Genomic DNA, 25,436 nt, shown 5'->3' on the forward strand with positions numbered 1-25,436 from the left:
ACTAAGTAATAACAAGATTTTTTTCTTTTTTTGGTATTTGCTTTCCTTTACTTTGCAAGCGATTTAGACGTAAATTTTAAATTTAAAATTTAATAATTTTAATATTATTTAATATTATGAATTGCGGCGAATTTGACGATTACGGCTGCAAAAATTTAACATCAGTTTCAAGCTAATATTTATAATTCATTTATAGAATTGAATTTAGGACAAAAGATTTAGTTTTCAGTCCTTTGATGGTTTTGTGAAATATTTTGAAGTATCTAACTATTCATTGAGATTAATTCAGATTCATATTAATTTGCATACGTATTGTTACACCGGCAATCTGTACAATCTGTACAATCTGTAATTAATCTGAATCAAAATGATTGCTTTTCATTTGGTATGCTGTCCTCATACGACATTGAATCTTAGAAGGTATTGTTCAGAAGTATTTGACAAAGGTGCTTTTATGTGTCGATCCTCGATTTTTTTTTTGAACTCTCAAACAAATTAATCCTACGGAGATTATTTTCATTTTAACATATCAACATAAAATGACAGCAAAACGGTTATTCTTCACATAGAAGCTTTGTTCGTATTTAAATGATGTATTATACCTTTTATTGCCCCGTATTACAACCATTCCAGACTTATTACAGGGAAATAAAAATGCATTAAGCTTGCCAATGAACTTAAGCTTCCTCATATCGCGATTGTACAGCGAACAATACGATTCTGATAGAGATAATTACTTCTCCGAACGAAATCATGCGAGCACAGAATAACTCCTTTAGCGTTTTCTTCAGCATACGCTTGCTTTCTGAGCATCTTGTTTATTCTCCTTATCGCGTCATATATTATACGAGCTCTGTCTTTTATTTCTTACAATTTCTTTGTAACTCCTTCCTCACCAATCAAATTCACTCGCCAACAGAGGCCGCTCGCCCTCGCCCCAAACCCAAGCCCTACGCTGGATAGCGGGTACTTAATGTCAGACATTTATTGCCGCAGCTTTAACCAGCGTGTCATGCGGGTATCTTTCTCCTTTCCCGGCGGCGTGGCTGCGACACGCGCTTAACAGACGCAACCCACCCCATCATCATCATCATCATGATCTTCAGTATCATCAGCAACGGCAGCAGCAGCAGCTACGACAACATTGACCTTAAACTTTGCCAAGCCGGACACCGAAAGGTGATTCCGTGACGCACTCTTCCTTACTGAAAAGAAAAGAAAAAGGCTTGTACCATTTCGTGCCGTTTTGCCTTTGGGCGGGCGGAAGATAAGGGAGCGGTCAAGCGAATGCCGAACCGAGAGGATGGATGGTATTTATTACATTTATTGTTTCAACGCGACGCATGTAGTGCGTGCGCGTCCTTCACGGGCGGAAATTCGTCCACCTTCAGCGCACCGTCCGACCGCACCGTTCGTCGGCCAGGGACTTTTCGATGAACTTTAGCTACCGTGTGTGTGTACTGTGGATGCAAAACCGGCCCAGCCGAACGCAACCAGCGCAACACTAGGCGACCTTCCGCCAGTCAAAGTCGTACCAAAAGGGATAAAACCATTTACCAGTACACGGTGCGGTCGGAAGCGGGCCCCGTATGCTGTATTTGGGTATGTCCACCTTTTGTCGTCAACCTATTTCGTTGCTGTGCGCAATTTAAAATGGTTCAAACCGGGGCCGGATCCGGTAATTGACGGTAATCGATTGTAACATAAAAGCAGCGATTGTCCTGTTTGCATGTACCGTGGTATCTTCGGGGTTTGGTACGGTGCTGCATGCAGTCGAAGGACGAATCGCGCAAAGAGCATACTCTGGGTGTGATTATTAGTGAGCGGTGGATTGATAATTTCACCGATACAGTTTTCTGTGGCTGAAGGGCGGTCCGTTGCTGTGGTGCCGCCCAATTACGGTGCCGAGTAAAACATTAAGGTGCGCGAAGGCTTATCTAATTTGCGCCTTAATGGGTTTGTTATTTGTCCGTTATTTTCAGCATCGGGTTGTTTCAGGTGCTTGCAGCTGTTAATTAGAGTAAAATTTAATCATAATAATCAGTTCTCAGTTTTTTTATTGTTGATTCTCTTTACCCCGATAGGAACACTTTATAAATCGCTGGGAGTGATTACTTTTTGGAAATAAGCCTCAATGATTGATAAATCATTATGAAAAAAAGGTTGTTTTGTTAAAAATATGAAATATACTTGGATAAAAAAAAAACAAAATTACCAAGTTTTTTTTACAATTTAATAGAAGCAACTAACGCGTATAAAAACATCAAAACTCGATATTTTCAAGATCAACGTTTTCAATTTAGTTTGGTCAATGATACCAAATTGCTATCAAAAGACTTCAATGCAGGTTAAATAAAAAAAAAAACGACGAACCCCAAAAATAATTTGTCAAAGGCATATTTTTGTTACATTTTTTTCAAAACTAATATACATTGTATTTTTCACGCCTTTTCATATTGATTTTGAACAAAATGTAACAAAAATATACCTTTAACAAGCTACTTTTGAGGTTCATCGCTTTACGTTCTTTAACCGGCATTCAAGTCTTTTGATAGTAATCTGGTATCATTGACCAAACTAGACTAAATTGTTAACTTTGTTCTTGAAAATATTGAATTTTGATATTGTTATTCTTTTTATGCTTTTCTTACACTGTAAAAAAGGATGTCCTACTTCGAATAACAATGTGCATTAATAGCACAGCGCTCTAAAAATGCTACATTTTACACCAATGATCAATCATAGTCAATGTTCTGAATCTAGAGAATCAACAGAAACGAAAGGCAAACGGCAACCCCAAACTATGAATAGCTGATCAAATTGGTATAACTTTACGAACACCAGCCAAAACTGGAAGAACTTGACGAGCTATCTGATAAATGAGTTGTCATAAATTCAATTACACCCCATTTCAAATCGTGATTTTCCGCCAACGGCACCACCCCAAACAACAACAGAACAGAACAACAATAATTCAATCACCTTTATCATTCGAACCTCCACCATCTGCGGGGGGCACTCGATACCTACCCGAATAAACACCTATTCACGGTAAATCCACTCGACACATTCTTGTGCTCCAGATTCCATCCCGGCTCAATGTGCTTTTGACCAAGGCGTGTGTCTCTTTTTTTTTCGGACACGAATTGCATTCCAACTGGCTCATAAGGTCCATCATGTGCGCGGCGGTTTGAACGAATGGTGCGGCACCAATTTATCATTGCACTCTCCCTCGCGCGATCGTAACGCCACGGACAATCACCATTACCATTTCACGGACAACCCTACCCCGAAACCGAGCGGATACTGGGGGTTTTTATCGAGGACAAATCCGAAAATCGATCAACACCCGATGTGAAGCCGTGAGGAATAAAATTTTGATGTTGCAGACAAATTGGGCAATAATTCCCCAGACCGGCCCGGCCACCCCCAGTGAAGCGGGTCTCACATTCTTGCCGGCGCTGCACAGGAAGGGTCTGGAGGGGAAGGGCTACCCTCCAGTCTGTGTCTGTGGCCAGCGGTTGCTCCACATTGCTCGCGCTACTTTCTAGCGGTCTAGCCACCGTGTGGAAGAAAATTAAATTTGCCATAATTTAATTTGATTGGCTAGGGCGACTGTTTATTACCACCGATGGTGGTGTGCGAGCTTCTAGAACGAACGGATGTTGCATTATGGGCAAAGGTACGGTGTTTTACAATAAAGGGTTTCCAACTGAGAATTTAAGCAGTTAAAATGCATACTACAGTGGTCTATTTCGCAGTGATAAAATCTTTATGTTGTAGAGCAAAATAAATGCGAAAATGGTTTGGAAGAATAACAAATGTAATAACAGATGTTGGCCAATGGGAGATCATTAGGAAAGGATACCCTTATAGGTAATATTTGAATCGACCCATCGAAATCATATTCAATATATGGTTTTACAACACATAAAAAATGAATAAGTTTTCCTATTTTTTACATCAAAGTTGCTATTAAGTTTCCTTTTTTGTATGCTCATATATGCTACTGTTGTAAAGTTTCTATACCACTAGTTAAGGCCCGGTAAAATCTACCGAATGTCCTCAAATTTCGAATTATTTTCAAACTCTACACGTTCGATGGCAACAACCATAACTCAAACACCTATTTGTTCTTATTTGTTCTTACAAATGTGTTAACCTTGTAACTTCCAGGACAATTCTTACTGTACATTGCAGAGCCGTTAAATAACGATGAGGCTAAATATTAAATATTAAATAACCTTAAAAAACCAAGTCACGCAATTTTGTATTTTTTTAACTGGTGTACAAATAACCGTTACGCACGTAAAGTATCAATGAATCTTATTTACTAACACTTATAAGTAATAACAAAGATAATCATGATTGGTGCGTTTTGTGGTCATTTTGAAAAACAGATGGTTCAGTAGCTGCATTCCTACTTATTTTCAATCGAACTGATACGTTCCAGCCTCTGTTGACACAAATCTATAATTTTTTTATTGTTATTTTTTAGTTATAGGCGTGTTTTTTTGGAAAGCATAGCTAAGTAGTAACCTCTACAACGTGTTCATTGAATAACGTATAGATGTGCAGTGGATTAAAAAATTAGGGTGCCGCTAATACATATACAACATGTTTAGATCCAATCCCAATTGCTTACTTAAAAACATAATATTTTTGAAATGTTCACTTCTGCTTCAATCCAACTTCTGTTTTTTGTGCCCATAAATGTAAAATTGATCTACAAAAATATGATATCGCACGTGGTTCGAATTTCATTTCTACTCTTTTTTTCGACTTATGTTTCATACGTCAGGTAATAAGTAATAGATGCTTAGAACAATTTCAATGTAAATTTTCTCGGTCTTTAATTTTATGCGGGTCATTTCCAAAAACGCCATCAAAATTTTATTTTATTATCCTGAAACTGGTTTTGAAATATTAAATGGATTTGGTATTTATGTATGAGACAATTGTTATTGTTGCGCCAAATATCAAATTTCAACAGTGAACACATCCCCTCATATAACCATTCGAAATGTGTAGTTCTTATATTCCGATCTATACTGTTATAGAACAGAATAGTTCAACACTGTTATAGCCTTTCCAGATCAATTAACTAAATTCACGTTTACTTGCAAACTACTTTATTTACTCTTGCCGCCCACATTTTTCAGATTTTGCTTCTAATTTGACGTGTCCCTAATTATAACATGGTTATTCTTAATCAACACCGTAGTACGGTGATAGCATCACATGATAGATATCGTCATCACTCTTGATAGATACAGTCAGAATCTTTTCAGCCCTCTTGGGCACGCTACAGTAAGCATAGTTTCATTGTGAATTATTTTGCAATTGATGCTGATCCGGCTAAATGCAGTGCGCACGGTTGTCTCACCTAACGCGCTATATGTTGTAGACATGTTGCGCAATGAACCATCTCTCCCTGTAGTGCTTTGTCCTGGAAGGACATCTTGAAATAAGTAGTTCTTCCCGCACGCGAGCAAATCGTTACAAATTCAATTTTAACTTTCAAGCCATCAACATCCGCTGTTTTCTCGCTCGGAATTTCAGCAAGGCTTTTTAGCATATGGCCGCTTAGGGTCTCTCGATTACATCCGCCTCTTATTGTCATGCGTTTTCCTTGTCCTGACTCAACCAATATTACGGAGTAGTAGATTTGAGAGAGTAGTAGATTTGGGGCGGTCCCGTGGTACGTGGTCGTCAACTCGAACGACTCAATAACATGCCCGTGATGGGTTCAAGCCTAGAATGGACTGTCCGCCCATAGCAAGAATTGAATATCCGGCTATGTTTATTAAGTCTCGAAAGCCTGTATAGGCCGGCATGTCCGCGTAGGACGTTACGCCAAATAAAAGAAGATTTGAGGGAGTGTACATGTTCGACGTCCTGGGTATAGCGACCCGTTTTACAGGATATTATGTACCACACTTATCTGTCGATGACGACGGTGTATGTAGTACTCGAGGTGCGTAAGGTTAATAAGCCAACTATACTGGCTTAATTATTGATTGATTTAATTGGAATATCAACCATTTCCCAATAAATTTAATTTGCATGGTTTCCAAACAGGATTTTTTTATATTGTCTTGAATATCTTGATTTATCATGGGAAGGGGTATGAGGTACGACACATCATCATCAGTATGCTAATTTGCGTCTTCAATTATAAAAAAAATCATTATATCCAATACCATGCGATTTCAAGTCGGTTTGTGCAAACAAAAAATCTAAGTAACCATTGCCCTAATTACCCGCGGGCTAGTAGTGGTGCATGGAGCAAGTCCTTTCGCAGCAACGCGCGTTGCTAAGAGAGCTCTGCTCTCTCCGCTTTCTTTCTCTCTCTCGCTGAATGTTTACTCTCACGTCATTGTGGCGATTTTCGATTTTATATATAGTGAGATTTTTTATTCAGTTTCTTGTATGTAGTTTTTTTTCTATTTCAAATAAGATATTAATTTTGGTCTTTGTTGAGCATGAAGATAACTAATGATTTCAAATAAAAAAACATAAATAAATAATGTTGTTTTATTTACTATGTTTCAGGCTTGTTAGAGTATGGAACCATAAACCCATAAAGGAACCATAAAAATAATTTTAATTTCAGCCTCACTCAACAACGTAATCAATAGCATACATCATTAGAAAATTGGAAAACATTTATGAATCATTAATGATACCAACCTGCTTGAAAGACAACAATACTTAAAATTTATTTTTAAAACTTATACCATTTGCATCATCTTCGTGAACACCATTTCATAGTTATAGCAAACATATTTCAAGCTAAAAACAATCCCAGAAGTTACACATAAACAACATGTTTCTTTAAAGCATTATCCCAGCTAAAGCAGTTTTATATAATTTAATAAAATAAATGAATGACTTCCCATCATGGTATTTTAATAAGGTATTTTTAGAGCAAAACAAAACTTAGGTATAGTCATTAGCATGACTATGAGCATGTGCTCTTTCATTGACCAAGTTTGACTCGCGAACTATAGAACAATTTTGTTCTGGTCTGGTTACTTCTGTATTATGAATGATCGGTAATGTTAGATAGTTTTTGCACACCAACCCAAGATGTGCAGCAAGATATTAAGTAGTTATCAACGAAATTATAAAGATTAACATCTTACAACAGCTATCATCTAACATAAACTACTTAATACTTTCAGCTCAATGGTTTTAAGTTAATAGTTCCGGAAGTATTTTTGGTTGTAAACTAGGTACTTGATTTCCAAACTAATTTTACTACCATTCATAAGATATGCCCTTTTCACATATTTTTTAAATTCAAATTGGTTCATCAAGATGGCTCAAAATACCAATCAATTCATATTCATTAAATAAATGTATCATTACAGTGTAAGGTTAAAACAATGTAAAATATAAATCAATTCACCAAAAACCTTCATTTCGATCCATTTTAGTCCAGATCCATTTAAGAACCGTACTGCACAGCTCGTTTCTAATGGTTATAAATAGAGTTGCTCTAACACGTCTGCAGCCAATTTTGATGTACAAATCGTCCGCAAAGCGTCAACAAGCGCACCCCGAATGTACCGCTCACCTAAATTGTGACAAAGATTGGCCAGTCTGTAAACACACTCCAATCAAACAAGACCAACGGGACACCCAAACGAACCAGCACCCGTTTAGCACCACGATCTCGACGAGCGAAACGATCATCTTCATCGTCCTAAAAAACAGGTGAAAAGGCAACAAAACAACTGTGAGAACTAGCTGATTTTAAATTTCCAACCCAATGGGTTTCCATTTGCTGTTTCCATTTCGGTTTCTTTGTTTTAAATTCGCACAAATTGATGGGTCCCCTAGCGAAGGAAATTATCTCCAACCGGGCTACCGGGCTGCTGTTACCGCTACGGTACTTCTGTGGTGTGCTTCTTTTGCTACACCATCTGGAACATAAATCACACCATCCACTTTCCGGGACGCGGACAGCATTTCAGTGCCACTGTAGCCGAAAGACGATTCGCTCAAGATCATCCATCTTGCCTTCCACAGAGCACACCGAACGACGGGTGTGTTGATGGATTTGGTAATTTGTCTTTAATAGATAAAAACGAGCTGCTGCAGCAATGACGAAAGGCAGGCGGATTAATGGCAGAGACAGATTCGTCACCCCAGTTTTCCACACAGACACAGTGGCTTACAATTTTCCATTTCCATCTCCACTGGCCACTGGCTTTCGGCGAGCAGCGCGTCTGCACCCGACGTGCAGCAATGAAAATTCAATTGTAACTGTAGCTGAATAGTGAAATAAAAATTAGGAGCACATTTCTTAACGCCAACGATCATCTACTGCCCATTTGTTGTTTATTTTTTTGCAAGCGTATTAATTGAATGTGGCCACCCGCTTGAACGCTGAAGCTCGATGCGTATCATTCGCTCTTTCAGCAAACCGTCCCCACCCTGGCAGAGGATTGCAAATTGCACAAACAAAAAGCCGTGGCTAAGTATTTTGTGCAAGATGGCAGATGAAAACGAACCCCAAACAGACGCTTTTGAAGCAACTGTACGATTTGAAATGCGTTATGTGGTGTGAGAAAATAATAAAATCAGCCAGTAAAGCAAATTGCAGCCTCGCGATCACTTTGCTAAATGATCATGCCCTCCCGGCTAATTGATGTTGGCATATTAATTAACAAACACGATAGGATAAGCTATCCATCTCACATTGTAAAGGTCACACCCAGGAAGCGGGATGACATTCTTCGTGTGCTCCTTTATCCACACAGGACTCGGAGCGTCCAGGTGTTCATTTTCTATCCCGAAAATGCCTCAACATCATCAAACGGCAGTGAAGGAAAAAGATTTATGCTCGCATGGCAAACGACCACCGTCCGTACCGTCAGTCACCTTTCGGGTAGTTTTGCTAATTAAACCCACTGCACGCTGGAGACGCTGGTCCGCTTCTCTCGGTTGGAATCAGATTTACAGTTGCTGTAAAAAGGTCCCACCGGCTTCCCCGTCGCCTGGACGTTTTGTTGCTGCCTTGGTTTCTAATTTAAGTTCTCGAGTTTATTCCACCCATTGGCAAGCGCGGCACAGTTCTGCAAAGTCATTCGGGGACGGACCATATCCTACTAGACCAGCATATCCGGCATACATGTCACGGCGTACGAGTGATCGTGGCGCGCAAAAGCGTCACAAACGCGGGACATAAAAAGACTCAAACACACACACACACCCACCCACCGGGAGCCTTTCGGAGGGCTTTCGGTGGTGGCCAATGCACGGTGACAAAAGTGTTTAAATGTCAACCCATGACTCAGGGCAACACAGTCTGATGCCGACGCCCCAGCCGAGCTGCTAAGCTGCAACGGCCGTGGGTTAAGAATTTTTGCCTTTACAAAGCAATAAATAGTTCACTCTCGAAGGGAGTTGCCGCGGTGTTGCCGTTCAAGGTTCTTTTTTTATTCGCCATTTCAGCCCGGTGGTGAATGTAGCGTGTCCACCCAGGAGATGCCGGGTGGTTAATAATTATTAAACCGTTTCCTGCTTTTTTTCCTCCCCTGGGAGTGATCGAGCGACTCTGATCGGGTCGGTCACACCTAGCAACGAAACGATCCGGATTAGCGGTAGCGCTCGCTCACCCTCCCCCTGGTACAAGGCTAGAATTGGTTGAGGTATTTGAATTGTTAATTCGCTTACAATTGCATAGATTATATTTTATCAGAAAATCTGCAAGCTGTGTTTGCTTGTTTCTGAAGTGGTTTAGGAACAACTTTCACGTTGGTTGGTCGAGCTAAGTTAATCCGGAAAAGAGCTGTAAAATGATTAGACTTATTCTTCAAAAGAGGTCACATCGTTTTATTGAAAACATACATTAAACAAAAATAGTTGTTGAATGCAAATCCAAACTACAAAACCATAGAGTCCATAAAATTCTTCTTCTTATTCTTTGGCACAGCAACCGTTGTCGGTCAAGGCCTGCCTTTGTACTCACTAGTGAAGTGAGCTTGGCTTTCAGTGACTTATTGTTACCATAGCAGGATAGTCAGTCCTACGTATGGAGCCACGGTCTATTCGGGGCTTGAACCCATGACGGGCATGTTGTTATAAACATGGTGGATAAACACTTACACTTAATCTATGAAAACTTGTAGTTGATATTTTGTTTTCATTTTGCTATATTAAGTGTTGCAACTGCAACTTCGTCGGCTCCTCGACGATAGCGAATATGAAAAAAAATAACGACCGTTTTCACCAACGTACAATTTGCTTTATTTATACCGGCTCGACCGAATATAACTGGTAACTGTAGTTTTAAAAACGCGGTCTTTGTCGTTCGCTAATATTTGAAAGAGGCCGATTATCCTGCGCACGGTCTATTTAAGCCCTTTCTTCCCGCGATGGCCGTTGCGCCATCGCATTACGCAGCGAACGTTGCCCTTTTCCCGATATCCGAATTTTCGAACATCGACTTTGACAACCGAGATGTTTACACCTATCTCCTGTCATTATATGTTTGTTTTCATTCCGCATGCCATAATAAAGGGCACGCGGTTTGTCGGCACGGTTACTTGTAACATTAAGTATACGGCCAAAGTAGAACAAAACAAACAAAACTTGTAGAAATGAGAAGCTAAAACTAAAAAGCAAAAAATTTAAAAAATAATTCATTCAAACAACAAAAGCATTATCATGATGAAGGTTACTCACCAAAATAAACAGCTTGCAAGAAAACATGAAAGTAAAAATAAAATAAATAAAATGTTATCTGGACATGAAGTTTTATCTATCTAGATAGGCTCATCCAGAATCTCTCTCTCTTTCTCTCTCTCTCTCTCTCTCTCTATCTCTCTATATCTCTCTCTCTCTCTCTCTTTCGCTCTCTCTTTCTCTCTCTCTCTTTCGCTCTCTCTCTTTCTCTCTCTCTCTCTCTCTCTCTCTCCCTCAAATCCTCTTCCTCACATCATCTTCCTTACGCCATTTTTGTCTCTCTTTTCAGGTAAACACATGTACTCGACATATTTGTCATCAGTCTACGAGTACTTGCTAACGCTTCCGTCATGGGTTCTTTATTTATATGCACCAAGCTCCCCATACGCAAAATTTATTAACTTACCAGAGTAGTTCAATTACCCCACAAAGTCTATACGGAGTTACTGCCGTGAGAAGTCTGATTAGCCAGACCTTAACATAACATTTTAATTAAACCAGTTCTAACAATATTTGAAGAACAATTTATTTAATGATTTTAAAGTTTTATTTATATAGACAACTAACAAGTTGGGTTTGTTGGATGCAAATCTTACATCCATCAACTTTATAATCTTGACCAAATCCTCTGAAGTTTAATTTAAAAACATGTTTTTTGTTTCAATACAAGGATCTTTCTGCATTTGCTAAATCAAGCAGTCAATGAATTTTAAAATGCCAATGTGTAAAAACATATAGAATATGAGAGCTTCTTTCATCAATCAGTATCAAAGTTTCTTTTATTCCTTTATTCTGACCCTTTTATTGAAAATTGTGCCAACCCCTGTCATAGTAGATGGCAAACCTCTTACTTGTAGCGAACCCAACCTACACTATCAGGGCACAGTTTTTATTGGTTAAGCCACATTTTGATGATTATTCGTCGTTATCGTTGTATCATGTTTCATTGATAAGATGGTGTGGGAACGGTTGTAATTAGTGAGGAAACTGTACTATAACGATAACGTACGAGCTCTGTAAAACGGCTGATATGACGAACATTCCAATGACCCAAACGACGACAACTTCCATACGAACCGTTCAATTGTACGCAGTAAACCACACCAGACGGTAGTACGAGCACACTCAGCAGTGATAAAAGTGTTTTAAAATGAATCAATGGTACCTTTCGTGTAATTCCTCCATTTTGAAAAGATTGAAAGTGCAGTTCTGTGTAAATGTGCAAAACGATAAGCAATAAATTCCTCGTATTTCTGGGTTCAACGTGACACTGCGATCTTCGAACGATGTATATTTCGCATATTGTGTTCTACCGCTAATGTTGAGCAATGTTTATTCATATTAAAAACTCAAGCCTATAAATATTATACACACAGGTCACGTGTCGGAAAGAATTTTGGAACATGTTGTTGCGATTGCTGAGCTTTCTTAATGTTTTTTTTTTTTAATTTGGTGTGGCTATTTGTTAAGGCTACCGGTGCGATCGGAGCTATCACTGTTAACGTAGGCATGTTTTACTGATGCTGCTATATAGTTTGAGTGGCTCCTGCTGCGCGACAGTTTGTAGTACGAAAGTTTGTTTTGCATATTCGTATCTTGTTCTATCTCAACTGATTTCCGTTCTTAGTCCGTATCTAAACTGATTTATTCAACTAGTGTTTCCTTGCGAATGAGAAACTTAAACACCTGTTTTATAATTATAATAGTTTTTTTAAGTGTTGATTTACATTTTAGGGCAAAAGAGTGCGCAAGAGCATTATTACTGCAAATCATAGTACTATAAATAATGTTATGATAAAATCTCATCCAAGATTTTCTTCAAAAAATAAACTAAACAATAATAATCAAGGTTTTGCTTCAAGATTAAAATGTTTCTTAAAAACAGAAGAATATTTGCTCGGAACCTATTTTCCACTTACATTAGAGTTTTCTACATACAGCAACAGAGGACACTTTACTTTAGTCGTCTTCGACACCATTTTAATATCATTCATTCTAGAGTATACTCAAATAGATATTTTAGGTATTTTAAATATTTTAAAATGCATTGTGTATAATGCTATTTATTTAACTTTAACTTCTAGCATACGCAAATAAAACATGGAGTCCCAAGAAATCAACATATCCAACGTGCCAGAAAACAGACAAGCAGCATCCAGCGGTGGATCAAGACCTGCAAAAAACGTTGCAACCAGGAACGGATCAACTCTGCATGGTGTTGCTTACCACATACGACTGACAATGATCATTCTTTTCCGCGCATACTCATTGCACCGGCAAGGAAAACTTTCTCAATTTGAGTTAAAAATGGAGGTTGCCGATGCAGGAAAGTTCGATGACCTCAAGATTCACTACGCATCATCTTCTACTTCTGAAGGAACTGTTTACATACAAGCCAAACACAAACAGCCATCCGCAAAGCCAACGAAAACGAAACAAATGCACCCAAACCATCCGTACACCCCGACGCTCAGAGAGCGCCCGTCAATTACGGAAGCAACGCTACTCACGAGATGGAATTCTCGTGGTCCATTTTCAATTCCTAAATACTTTATATCCTATCTTGAGGGATGTGAAAAGTTGTCCTCAGGAGCGCACACATTCCTGCTGTGCACAAATGCAACGATCGACAGCAAACTTAAACATAAACTAACGTTACAAAAACATGGCAGCGAGGATATACTGTCCTTTTGCGACGACATAGGAGCAACGTGTTACAGCCTTAACGCAGTAAATGAGTTTGATGCCCTGATTGATGCATTGCGGCAAGCAAGTCTAGAGAAGCTTGGGCAGATGATCGTACTACATGTTCGCTATAACACAAAAATTGAATCGAATTATTCCTCACTAAACGTTTATGCCAATCTAATACACAGGTGCGTCGAGGAATTTGGCACAGCGACCGGGAAGTTTAAGTTAAGTCAACGATTACTCACTGCATGTGAGTCATCAGTCATGGGAAAGCTTCGAGCTGTTCTTGAAAGTGAATTTAATAGGCTTATCAGGGCTAAGCAAAGTGATGGTAGTTGCGACAACTGGGAGGATATGCAAATCTCGATCCATAAATCTTTCTTTGAACCAGCTTCAAAAGCTACACCAACCACTATGGAACCTGACACATTTTACTACGAAAAGGTGGACCATGTTATACGGCGATTTTGCAAAGAGTTTATGCTTGTATGTGGATCCTTAAGCGAGAAACAGCTTTACAATAGCGTTCTAGAAAGAATGCCACAATGGGTGGACGATAGAGTGACTACGCATAACATGCTGTTCCAGCGACTGTTTGATTCGATGAAATTGTCCCATCCAGTTCCTATGGATTTGCAATATTTAAAACAACAGTTCATCCGTATGAATGTGAACTATTGCTTTGCTAAATTCCAATTTTCATCACAGTGTGATCTTACACTATGGCAGCTGGATTATCGATATATCGTTGTTCGACCAGATCGACTTCAACACACTGAGCTGTACGAGTTTCTCCGTGATGAGGCCGTTTATGAACATTATCAATATTATACCACAACGGATATCATAGTGTACTCTCTCATCGCTTCCCAAACCGTGGCATTGCTTCAATGCAAAGCATTATTCATACACTATGCCGCGAATGATTTTAACGAGAATATATGTGAGGTTCTCAGTGTCTTACTAAACTTCATTTCAGAGGTTGATCCCTCCACTAGCACCATAATAATGACCATTGATCAGTCGAAGAAAAAAGTACTGCCAGAAATTCAAAGATATGCTAAAACATTTAAGATAAAGTTCATAGTAATCGAAGAAGTACTTGAAGCACGACCCGATGAAGACCGTTTCTACGTGCGTGATCTTACCGATGAGGTACGGCAACAGCTGTACGCTGAACGTTGCAATCTAACTTTAAATCTTTTCGAAACCACTGTATCGCTGAGAGGAATAGTGACAGATGACGATAGCTTAAGTTTTGTTTGTAATTTAATTGACAATTATCACACACTAAAAAATATTACGTATATTGAATCGAAACAACAAAACTTTGAAGCAATTAAACTCGGCTATATTTCACGCACCGTCCTTCCATACGGTGAAAAAAATGAAAAGCATGCAATAGAACAGGAGGAGTCTACTAACTTTACTTTTATGTACGAACAAGAAGCACCAGTGGATGATATTCGTTTCAATAGTGCCAAGTTTTCTCAAATACTTGAATCTCTATCATTTGTAAATGATATACCATGCACCATTCCTGATGATTTCAAGCACCACAATGAAGCAAACGTACATATTATACTTGATGAAGCTGGCACAGGAAAGACAACATACTTCACATGGCTTGCGCATGCTTTGTCAATCGATAATCCGTTACAGTATGTGATACGAATTAATGCTTCGCAGTATTGCACGGACTACAAAAGATGGCAAGCATCCGACATTAAGTTGCTTGATGACACAACTATGCTCAGGTTTCTTTACCGCCTTATTCATCTTACCTTTTACGTTACGAACGTTTACGGGTTTTCGATTAAAACAACTGATGTTGTAAGAAACCAAGGTGATCGAGCCGCAGAGCTTTTGACGCTAGACAACGGGAAAGTCTATGTAAATACATGTAAATCAAAAATTTCTCAATTAACATTTGCACAGTTGACGGAGCTAAAAGTATTCCAGGATAAATTCAACAAAAGGCAACTGATCATCTTACTCGATGCGCTTGACGAAACTGCTCCTTTTTATAAGGAGTTTGTAGTGAAGTTTTTTGGAAGGATTGCAAAAATGAAAGGAATTCGAACTCTGTTCCTTTCCACAAGACCATACGACTACATGCAAGAGTTGAAAAATACATTCTCTAATGGTCGAATGTATTATCTTAAACCATTAACACAGTGCGAGCAGCTGCGATTTGTTCATAATTATTTGATGCACGAACTAGAAGATTACAAACAATGCGACAAGAGCGAATGTTGTAAAATTTTAGGACTCCAATACGTTCGATTTGTGCGATATTTAGGAGATTTGAAGCAAATACCTTTATTTCTTCATATGGCATGTGTCGTACAACTACCTATAGCAAAAAAACATATTGATTTTAAACGCCGCACTGTGAATATAGCGCAGCTTTTTCAAACAAATGTAGATCGTTTAACTATAATAGAGCATTTCATAGAACGTAAACTAAAAATTTTAATATTTCCAAAAACTGGAATAGCAGAATCGGCCTTCCAACGCCCCGACCAGAAAAAGGATGATGAAAGGTTTTGCCAAAACATTAAAAAACGGCACATTTTATTGGCCATGCTAGTATTATTCAATGAAAAGCAATTAAACGTGCTAATGTCAACACAAGACAAGCAAAAAATAAGAAAAATGATTGAAGAAGTGCTTGGAGGAATTGAAAAAACTGGAATCATTATAGGAGTTCATGATCAAAAACCTCAGTTTACTCATCGAATATTTGCCGAGTACTTTGCAGCTTGCTGGATGATCGATAACAAGAACCGTTTGAAAAACGAGAGCTTCTTCCGATCATGGTCATATTGTAGAGCTGAATTACATCACATGCATGATTTGTTCAATCGAATCATTCTTAAAGAAAGCATCGGATGTGATCTTCACATGGCCGTTATCAATCAATTACCATGGCAGGTTAGTGACTTGCTATCTACTCACCCAGCAGCAGCATTAGTGAAAGATGGCGAGGGTCGATTGCCGCTTCACTTGGCTGTAATGTATCCATCACTGGAAATAGTACATTTATTGCTCAATCAAATGTCCGTTCAGTCCATCAACACAGTAGATCAGCTTTTTGGTTGGACGGCCTTGGATTACGCATTCGCCTTGCGCAACGAATTGGCCACCACAAGAATATTATCAGCTGGAGCGACAGTCAACGAGCACATACTTCTTGAACAAATACTTTCCAACAGCTTGTATCACATATTAAGAGGTATACATGTTTATGGGAAATATCTTAGGTCAATCGAAAGTTCCAGTACAATTGCAAATCACCTTCAAAGTCGTGCGGTCGATTATTTACTCAACGAACTTTGTATTGACATTACCTCTCGTTTCGACGTACTGAATTCTCAAACAGTTCTTGAGTTTTGCATCAGTAATAAATATCAGGAATTGGCCAAACAATTTCTGTCCCAAATCACCGATCCTCACAAGATTTCGGAAAATGATTACAATTCAATCTTCCAGCTGGCATTCAAGAACAATGCTCACGAAATAATTGTATATTTGATCGATGACCGTAACATTCCTCTACCACAACCTAATGACATTGCTGGACTCGTCTCTGCTGTTAAATATACCATACAATTTAATATTTTTACTTCGTTCAAAATTATCTTTAAACACCTCTGCATCCTACAAAACATCCCTCTGAACGAAGAAACTGATATTTCTGACGATTTTTGTTTTTCAACAATAACAATCTTGAACGGTAATCGTCCCCCTAAGGTATGCTGTGTACGTTCCTCAAGCAACGTTCAATTACCATTTCCTGAGTATCATGCAAACGATATGCTGCATGACGGATACGTTTTAGAAGCTCTTCTAGCTTATGCAGTGTGCAATGGAAACGCTCCCATCCTACGATACATCCATCGCAAGGCCAACATCTCCATCACCAACAGACTCATCGCAACGATCATGCGACTACTTCCCAAAGAGGAAGGCGTTTGTCACCAGCAGTCGATGTCTGCATTCCAATATCTTCTTGACAATACTACCGATCTGGACAGTATGGACGAAAAGGGTCGGAATCTACTACACATGACTGCTCAAAATGGTTGTTTTTTCATGTTGCATTGTTTAATTACTCGAGGATTCGACCTGGCTACAATAAACCCCATAAATGGCCGGAATGTGTTTTATTACGCTACAACAAGTGAAGATAACGATCGTTCCGATAAGATCTTGACATATTTGTTTAAAAATTGCCGAATGATATGGTTTCATCTATTCGCTGAATCGCTACACTGGGGAGCCTGTGAGGTCACTGAAAACATCTCTTTTAATATCAATGAAACTAAAGATACAACAAATATGATCAAGCTTACAAAACGGCAATATAGTTTGTTGGCTTGGTTGTGTTTGTTACACAAAAATGATCCTAATCCGTTGAATGACTTGGAACAACAGGAAGCTTTCCAATGCTTGAAACAGCTAATTGAAGCCAAACAGAAGACTATGTTCATCACTGGAGCTCATGGTGATACTCCCCACTTTACTCATCGCTTAATTGCTCAGTTCTATGCGGCTTGCTGGATGATCGATAACAAGAACCGTTTGAAAAACGAGAGCTTCTTCCGATCATGGTCATGCTGGCATGGTAAATTGCATCACATAGCTAACTTTTTCAACCAATTCGTTCTTAGCAAAAATACACGAAATGATCTTCACATGGCTGTTATCAATCAATCAACAGATCTTGTTCAAAAGATACTCTCCAACAATAAATCAACTGCATTAGTGAAAGATGGCGAGGGTAGACTGCCGCTTCATTTGGCTGTAATATACCCATCACTGAAAATAGTACATTTATTGCTCAATCAAATGTCCGTTCAGTCCATCAACACAGTAGATCAGCTTTTTGGTTGGACGGCCTTGGATTACGCATTCGCCTGGCGCGACGAATTGGCCACCACAAGAATATTATCAGCTGGAGCGACAGTCAACGAGCACATACTTCTTGAACAAATACTTTCCAACAACTTGTATCACATATTAAGTGGTATACATGTTTATGGGAAATATCTTAGGTCAATCGAAAGTTCCAGTACAATTGCAAATCACCTTCAAAGTCGTGCGGTCGATTATTTACTCAACGAACTTTGTATTGACATTACCTCTCGTTTCGACGTACTGAATTCTCAAACAGTTCTTGAGTTTTGCATCAGTAATAAATATCAGGAATTGGCCAAACAATTTCTGTCCCAAATCACCGATCCTCACAAGATTTCGGAAAATGATTACAATTCAATCTTCCAGCTGGCATTCAAGAACAATGCTCACGAAATAATTGTATATTTGATCGATGACCGTAACATTCCTCTACCACAACCCAATGACATTGCTGGACTCGTCTCTGCTGTTAAATATACCATACAATTTAATATTTTTACTTCGTTCAAAATTATCTTTAAACACCTCTGCATCCTACAAAACATCCCTCTGAACGAAGAAACTGATATTTCTGACGATTTTTGTTTTTCAACAATAACAATCTTGAACGGTAATCGTCCCCCTAAGGTATGCTGTGTACGTTCCTCAAGCAACGTTCAATTACCATTTCCTGAGTATCATGCAAACGATATGCTGCATGACGGATACGTTTTAGAAGCTCTTCTAGCTTATGCAGTGTGCAATGGAAACGCTCCCATCCTACGATACATCCATCGCAAGGCCAACATCTCCATCACCAACAGACTCATCGCAACGATCATGCGACTACTTCCCAAAGAGGAAGGCGTTTGTCACCAGCAGTCGATGTCTGCATTCCAATATCTTCTTGACAATACTACCGATCTGGACAGTATGGACGAAAAGGGTCGGAATCTACTACACATGACTGCTCAAAATGGTTGTTTTTTCATGTTGCATTGTTTAATTACTCGAGGATTCGACCCAGCTACAATAAACCCTACAAATGGCTGGAATGTGTTTCATTATGTCACGACCAACGAAGATGACGATCGTTCGGACAAGATCTTGACATATTTGTTTAAAAATTGCCGAATGATTTGGTTTGGTCTGTTAGATAACATGCTACTGTGGAAACGACCATGCGGTATCTAAAAGATTCTTGATCAACATCAATGACAATCAAGGCCCGTATGATTTGTTGCATTAGTTGTTTTTACTTGCCTGACGTGTACAACGAGAAGCTTTCCAATGTTTGAAATACATTTGTATGAGCAGTCCTTTAGCCTCATTCGCCTCTTCAATTCGAAATATATTATCACTTTTGCCAAATTCGAAGTTTGTTTGCTGTACACAATACCAACAGATACCACACACTTATTTCAATGCATGTTCTTTGAGACATATGTACTTCACCGTGGAATCATGAACGCCTCCTTTTGAGGTCTGCCTCAGCGGATACATTACAGTGATATGAAGATATAAATTAAACCATTCTGCAGTACTTTAGTATAGTAAAACGTATAATTTTAATTACAATAATATCTAATTTTATTATTCAGGCTCATAGATCGATCCTGTATGAGTATGAGTCGATCCGTTTTAAATGCCAATCCAATGTGTGTACAAAACAGTCGCGTTGTTTTATTTGTATTCTAAAATACTTGAGATAATGGGACAGAATAAAAAAAAACAAGAAAATGTTATAATTGTTTTCAATTTCTTTATAAGTCTACACCTTACTACAACTAAAATTGCACATATACTTGAATCTTTAAACTAATAAAAATATGTTGTGATACAGTTGCTCAGTGTCAATACTATGAGTACTTCGGAAACCATTAGCTATAAACACCCACCATTCAATTTAAAACATTACTTTTGAATTCAATTATCAGAAGCTAATGGTACAAAATCATGACTATATTAAGCAGTTTATTTACACCCACAGGAGCACATTAGTTTAAAACTTTATTAAAGCTCTCTTCTTCGCCCCTTTAATTCACTGAAGCTTCCCGAACCACAAATCATAATTTTTCACAAAAACTAGCCGGTCAACCGCTAAGCCATGGCTCATATTTATGCATGATGCATATACATCACAGTTTCAAAAGGTGTTCCGAAATTCAATACGGGAATGTGTTTGTTTACCCAATCCTTGCCGCCGGTGTTCCAGCTTCCGGATGGCGGAACGTCCACAGCACGATCGCACTCTGTGCATCAGGCAGGCCTGCGCCATCTGGGTGCTAATGGATGCAATTAGTGAAGGCGTTTTAGTGACTGAGACAGTGACCGATGGGCATGTTTTAAGCATCCAAGAAAATGCTTCCGGGACCTGAACAGCGTATGAATATTCATCCCGAACTTATTGGACCCATCAGCAATAGTTCCCGCACCACAGAACACACAACATACACAATTCTATCTCGAATGTCATCAATGTTTTGCGATTTTTATCACTTAGCATTTCATTAAAAAGCACTTCAAAGTCAGCGGAGTGATGGTGAAGGGTTTCTCAAAGCCAAACATTTGTCCGGGGTGACCTTTTTTTGTTTTGAGGCTGGACCTAACTTCCCTGAGGCTCTCCCCTTGCAACGCCTAAGCCGGTCAGATTGAGATCCTTTCTAACCGCCCCACAATGGGAGCATGTTTCGCGTTCGTTGCTCTTCCGCCCAAGGGAATTTGGACGTTTGCAAATGCTAAATATTCATCAAACAACCGCAAAGCACATCTTGATCACCATTCTTTCCAATTTCAAAGTTCTGCCGTCAAACGCCCGACAGCAAACCATAGCACACCACCCCATTGTAGGGTGGGACCTTCGTGTCAAGAGTTGTGTTTAAGGTTAAGGTCAGCTCCACGCCTGAGAAATTGGACACACCAGATCGCTTCATAGCCACAGGCGGATGTGAAGCGTCAAGAAAAAGTCGGGTGTTGGTCAGTACCAAAAAATTGGTCACCCGCAATCTGCGGCGTGAGGTTGTGGTCGTGGTCGCGTCTAACCGTACAGCCGGTCCTATCAGTCCTTCCCTCGAGCGTTGGTCCATCCCTTTTCCTGTCTCCCGGTGAGTCCATCCCTGATTGGACTCTTCGTACAAGTCCGAACAATTAATCGATGGTTGGTCACTTTTTGTTTTCGCACCATCTCTGTATCTACTGGTGTCTCAAAAACACAACTAAAAGCTCTCCAAAACTCCACTAACAATGCAACAAACATGACGGACGAAGGAAATGGATTCGGGTCGGCTTTTTTTGGCTTTGCATGGTGCAGCATTAGTTTTTCTTTCGTTTGTTTTATTTTTTTTTTTTTGTGCACGCTGACATTTTCAACCCGTTGTGCTAACAAGAAAATAATTTTACCCATTTTGGCACGGTCCTAGGTTCGCGAGTACACCCCCCAGCTTGGTCAAGGCCGCTGGAAGAAGTCTTATTTTTCACCGACCACCTTCTTGGCGGGGAAATCGATTCGCGCTGGTTACGACACTCTTTGTACACACTTCGTACATTTGGCGAACGATTTGGCGATGCTCATTTGTCAAAGCTACGACCCATTAGTCATACGTGGCCGAGCTTCGTGCAAAAAAGCAACGAGTGTTGGCGGATCTTTGGCTGTTTGTTGTTTGTGACAACAATTTTTGGATACAATTTGGTGTGTGTGGTACCCTTGCCCTTCATCCGGTGCTGCACGCGACAATGTGAGATCGAATTGTAACCAATTACCGATTGGGGATAAGCAGGGGAGCACAAGGAGTGTATTAAAAACAACAACAAACAGCCATGAATCATTTTTGATACGCTTGTAACCATTGAAGTTGTACTTTGACATTGATTGGTACAACATTTCGAGTGAGAATGAATTGTTATGTCCATCGGGAGTGAGTGTGTTTTTGCTGATACTTTAACCGTTTGAAACGGTTCATTTGAAGACGATTGCTGTTTTGGTTAATGTTTTGCTTCGTGAGAAACTTGAACTAGCTTTGTAGAGCTTGTTGCATTGTAGAGGTCTAGCCCCGTGAGAATAGGAAGGTTAAATTTGTTCATTAAGTAGCAATAGTACAAATTAGGTTCAATGAGACTATTAGGGTGGATGCAATTATCACGTCGCGGCATGTCATTTTTTGAATGTATTTTTTGATACTGATACTCATTCATTACAACATTGGTTACATTTTTAGTAGTATAAAAGAAATTCAAATCAAACACATAAATCTTGTTATATTATTGAAGATAATTGTAGAACAATTAAGTTTCAAAATGAGATGAAACTGCAAATTTTTAAAAAAAACCTGCAAAAATAAACTGCTTTAAAAACTGAATAACATGTTGTTGCGAAATGAAAACCAACGCGGTGTAAATTCTTTGCCGAAACGATTTATTGCTCTACGTTTGCCAAAAAATTAGTCTTCGATTCCCGCTTTTGGTTTAGAGACCTTCTCCGTGTCCTGTCGCCCCTTTTTATACTTTCCTTGTCGAACCGAACGCGATCGGTTGAAACCCGAACCGATATCTCACATATTTTAAAACGCGCGTTTACGACAGGTCGTTGGGTACCTTGCGAAAAGGTTCCAACACATGTAGATTATTGGATACAAGAATGAAATAAAACAGTGAGAAGCATATTCTTCTTCTTCTTCTTTTTTGGCTCAACAACCGTTGCCGGTCAAGGCCTGCCTGTACCACACTACTTGTGTGTTTGGCTTTCAGTGACTTATTGATCCCCCCATAGCAGGATAGTCAGTCCTACGAAAGGCGGCACGGTCCATTTGGGGCTTGAACCCATGACGGGCATGTCGATAAGTCGTACGAGTTGACGACTGTACTACGAGACCGGCTTGAAGAAGCAGATGAAGAGAAGCATATTAAGAACCAAAAAATCAAAAGCAAAACTCAGGAAAAATAATTATAAAATTTCTATTTGAACTGTTGCTAAGCTCTTCGTTAACGATAGTTCAATAAGAAATTTTATAATATTTTTTTTATTTTTCACCTTACATAGTTTACCTTGGGAAAAGGTTGCACAGCATTTTGTCTGAAATTTTCGATTTTGTCTGAAAAGCTGGTATAAAAAACGGGGTTGCTTCCACTGGTCCACTTTAATCAAAAATTTTATATGAAATTCTACAAAACTAATGAGTAAAATTGTTACGAAAATACCGTGCTCATATACATCAATCCTACTAACCTGATATGGATAAATCAATAAGTCAGTGAAAGCCAAACACACTAGTGATATAGACCAAGGCCTGTCTGACTAACAACGGTTATTATGCCAAAGAAGAAGAAAAACAAGAAGAAGAAAAAAAGGAAGAAGAAAAAAGGAGGAAGAAGAAGAAGAAGAAGAAGAAGAAGAAGAAGAAGAAGAAGAAGAAGAAGAAGAAGAAGAAGAAGAAGAAGAAGAAGAAGAAGAAGAAGAAGAAGAAGAAGTAGAATTTAACACTAAACAAGAAACAAAAGAAAAAAAACAATCAGAATTATCGTTTTGTTCTGGAACATTGACTAGATCATATCGCTGGTTCATCTCTGTTCTACATATCTATCATCATATCATGTATTCCATACATCTATATCGATTACGATTTATTGCGAACAGATTTTCAAAGATATTTGTCGAAAACTAAAAACATAAAATGAAGCTTTTGAATTAGAAATAGTGTTTCCAAAGTGTAATTAATTCTTTACAATCTAGTGTTTAATAAAACAATATCCAAATCAAAACTTCGGCTACAGTTCCACATGATTTTGCATGTATGTTAATGTCACCTCGCACTGAATGCTCTCGACAAGGGCTTTAACTGCCGCTTTATGTCACAGTACATGCTGTTTGAGTATGCATTTATCTCTCTTGCAGTGCAATACGCTACCAACTGCGTCACAGATTCTTTCCACTCCAATTTAAATTTGCTTTCCATTAGCTACCTGCTGCTTCACTGCGGGCATCATTAGTCTAACATCGACATTTTAATCAATTTCTGTATCACCACCCATGTACTCTCGCTTACATTTACGCCCAGCCCAACCGACCCCCTGCCGCGTGGATATCAGACCCAACCAGTAATAGGTGATATGGTTTAGTGGCGAGTGCTTAAAGCAACCTTCTGTACCTTCTAATTGGCACCGGTAGAGCAAAGAAATGATGCAACATGGGATGAAGAATAAAGGTGAAGTACAAAAAAAAACAACAACGCACGACCATACGTTCATGTCACGTGGCTAGAACGACGCCGTTACAAATCATTGCAAACAATTGCTTCAAGCACTAGTGAGCACCAGCTTTCGGACATGTTGTCCTTTAAGTACCTTTTTTCCCTCCAATTTACGCGCTGCTTCACGTGAGCATTCTTTTAGACGTTTAAACCCGAAACCTACGCCTTGTCAAGTGCGCCGTTCTGGTGGAACCACTTTTTCTTTCACATCCACCAATCTATCCGTCTTTCTATCGATCCACAATCCCAACCCCGTTAGACGCAGCAGCATAGGTTAAAAAAGCACATTCGGATGACTTGCCAGTATGCGACGGGACAAAAACTCTACCGCGAGAGTAAACGCCTTCTTCAGGCGGCATGTGGCCACCGTACACAGCGAGCCGCGTATGTTTCTCCCCGTACATACACGTCTTATGCTTATGGTCGTCGGTAATCGCGCCACAAATGCGGGAGCCGCGCCCAAGGAAGTTTGTAGCAAAAAGAATGGCGCGCGTGTGTGTGCCTGTATATCTTTCAAAACCCTCGGCAGGATCGCGGCATGGGTTTCTTTTTTCTCAAATACCAGTAAAGGTCAGTCTAATTGAACGTAACCGTTTGGTTGTTTGAGAGAGAGAGAATGGGTTGGCCAGTTCAGTCACGACGCGATACGGAGACAGTGTTCAGGGAGGGCGTCGGAGGTGAGCAAACTATGCCATGCTACACCATATTTGACCAAATTTAAAGTAAAGGATTGTCCCATAGCAATGACTGGTTGTTCTTTTTTTCTTCTTAAGTATCGATTGGATGAATCATGCTGAAGTAAATGTGGCGAAAGGGCTCAGTACTGGTGAGAATAATTGTTTGGATCATGATTTGTTTAGATGAAGAAAATGTACGTAATTTGAGTAATGTATTCAAATAAAG

At 39.3% G+C, this 25,436-nt stretch overlaps 1 protein-coding gene across 3 annotated transcripts; it reads left to right on the forward strand.

Annotated features, from left to right (window-relative positions):
* Window positions 1-11,702: 11,702 nt before the first annotated feature.
* Window positions 11,703-20,054, forward strand: LOC121597259. Of its 3 annotated transcripts, XM_041922895.1 has the most exons (3): window positions 11,703-11,859; window positions 12,783-16,211; window positions 18,006-20,054. In XM_041922895.1, exons 2-3 carry the CDS (start codon window positions 12,799-12,801, stop codon window positions 19,483-19,485), a joined length of 4,893 nt encoding a protein of 1,630 aa, XP_041778829.1. In that variant the 5' UTR covers window positions 11,703-11,859; window positions 12,783-12,798; the 3' UTR covers window positions 19,486-20,054. The 3 variants fall into 3 exon arrangements, with proteins under 3 accessions (XP_041778829.1, XP_041778828.1, XP_041778827.1); XM_041922894.1 differs by having other exon boundaries at window positions 11,703-11,986; window positions 12,783-20,054; XM_041922893.1 differs by having other exon boundaries at window positions 12,783-20,054.
* The last annotated feature ends 5,382 nt before the right edge of the window (window positions 20,055-25,436 follow it).

The sequence above is a fragment of the Anopheles merus genome, chromosome 3R (genome assembly GCF_017562075.2).
Source record: "Anopheles merus strain MAF chromosome 3R, AmerM5.1, whole genome shotgun sequence".
NCBI lineage: Eukaryota > Metazoa > Arthropoda > Insecta > Diptera > Culicidae > Anopheles > Anopheles merus.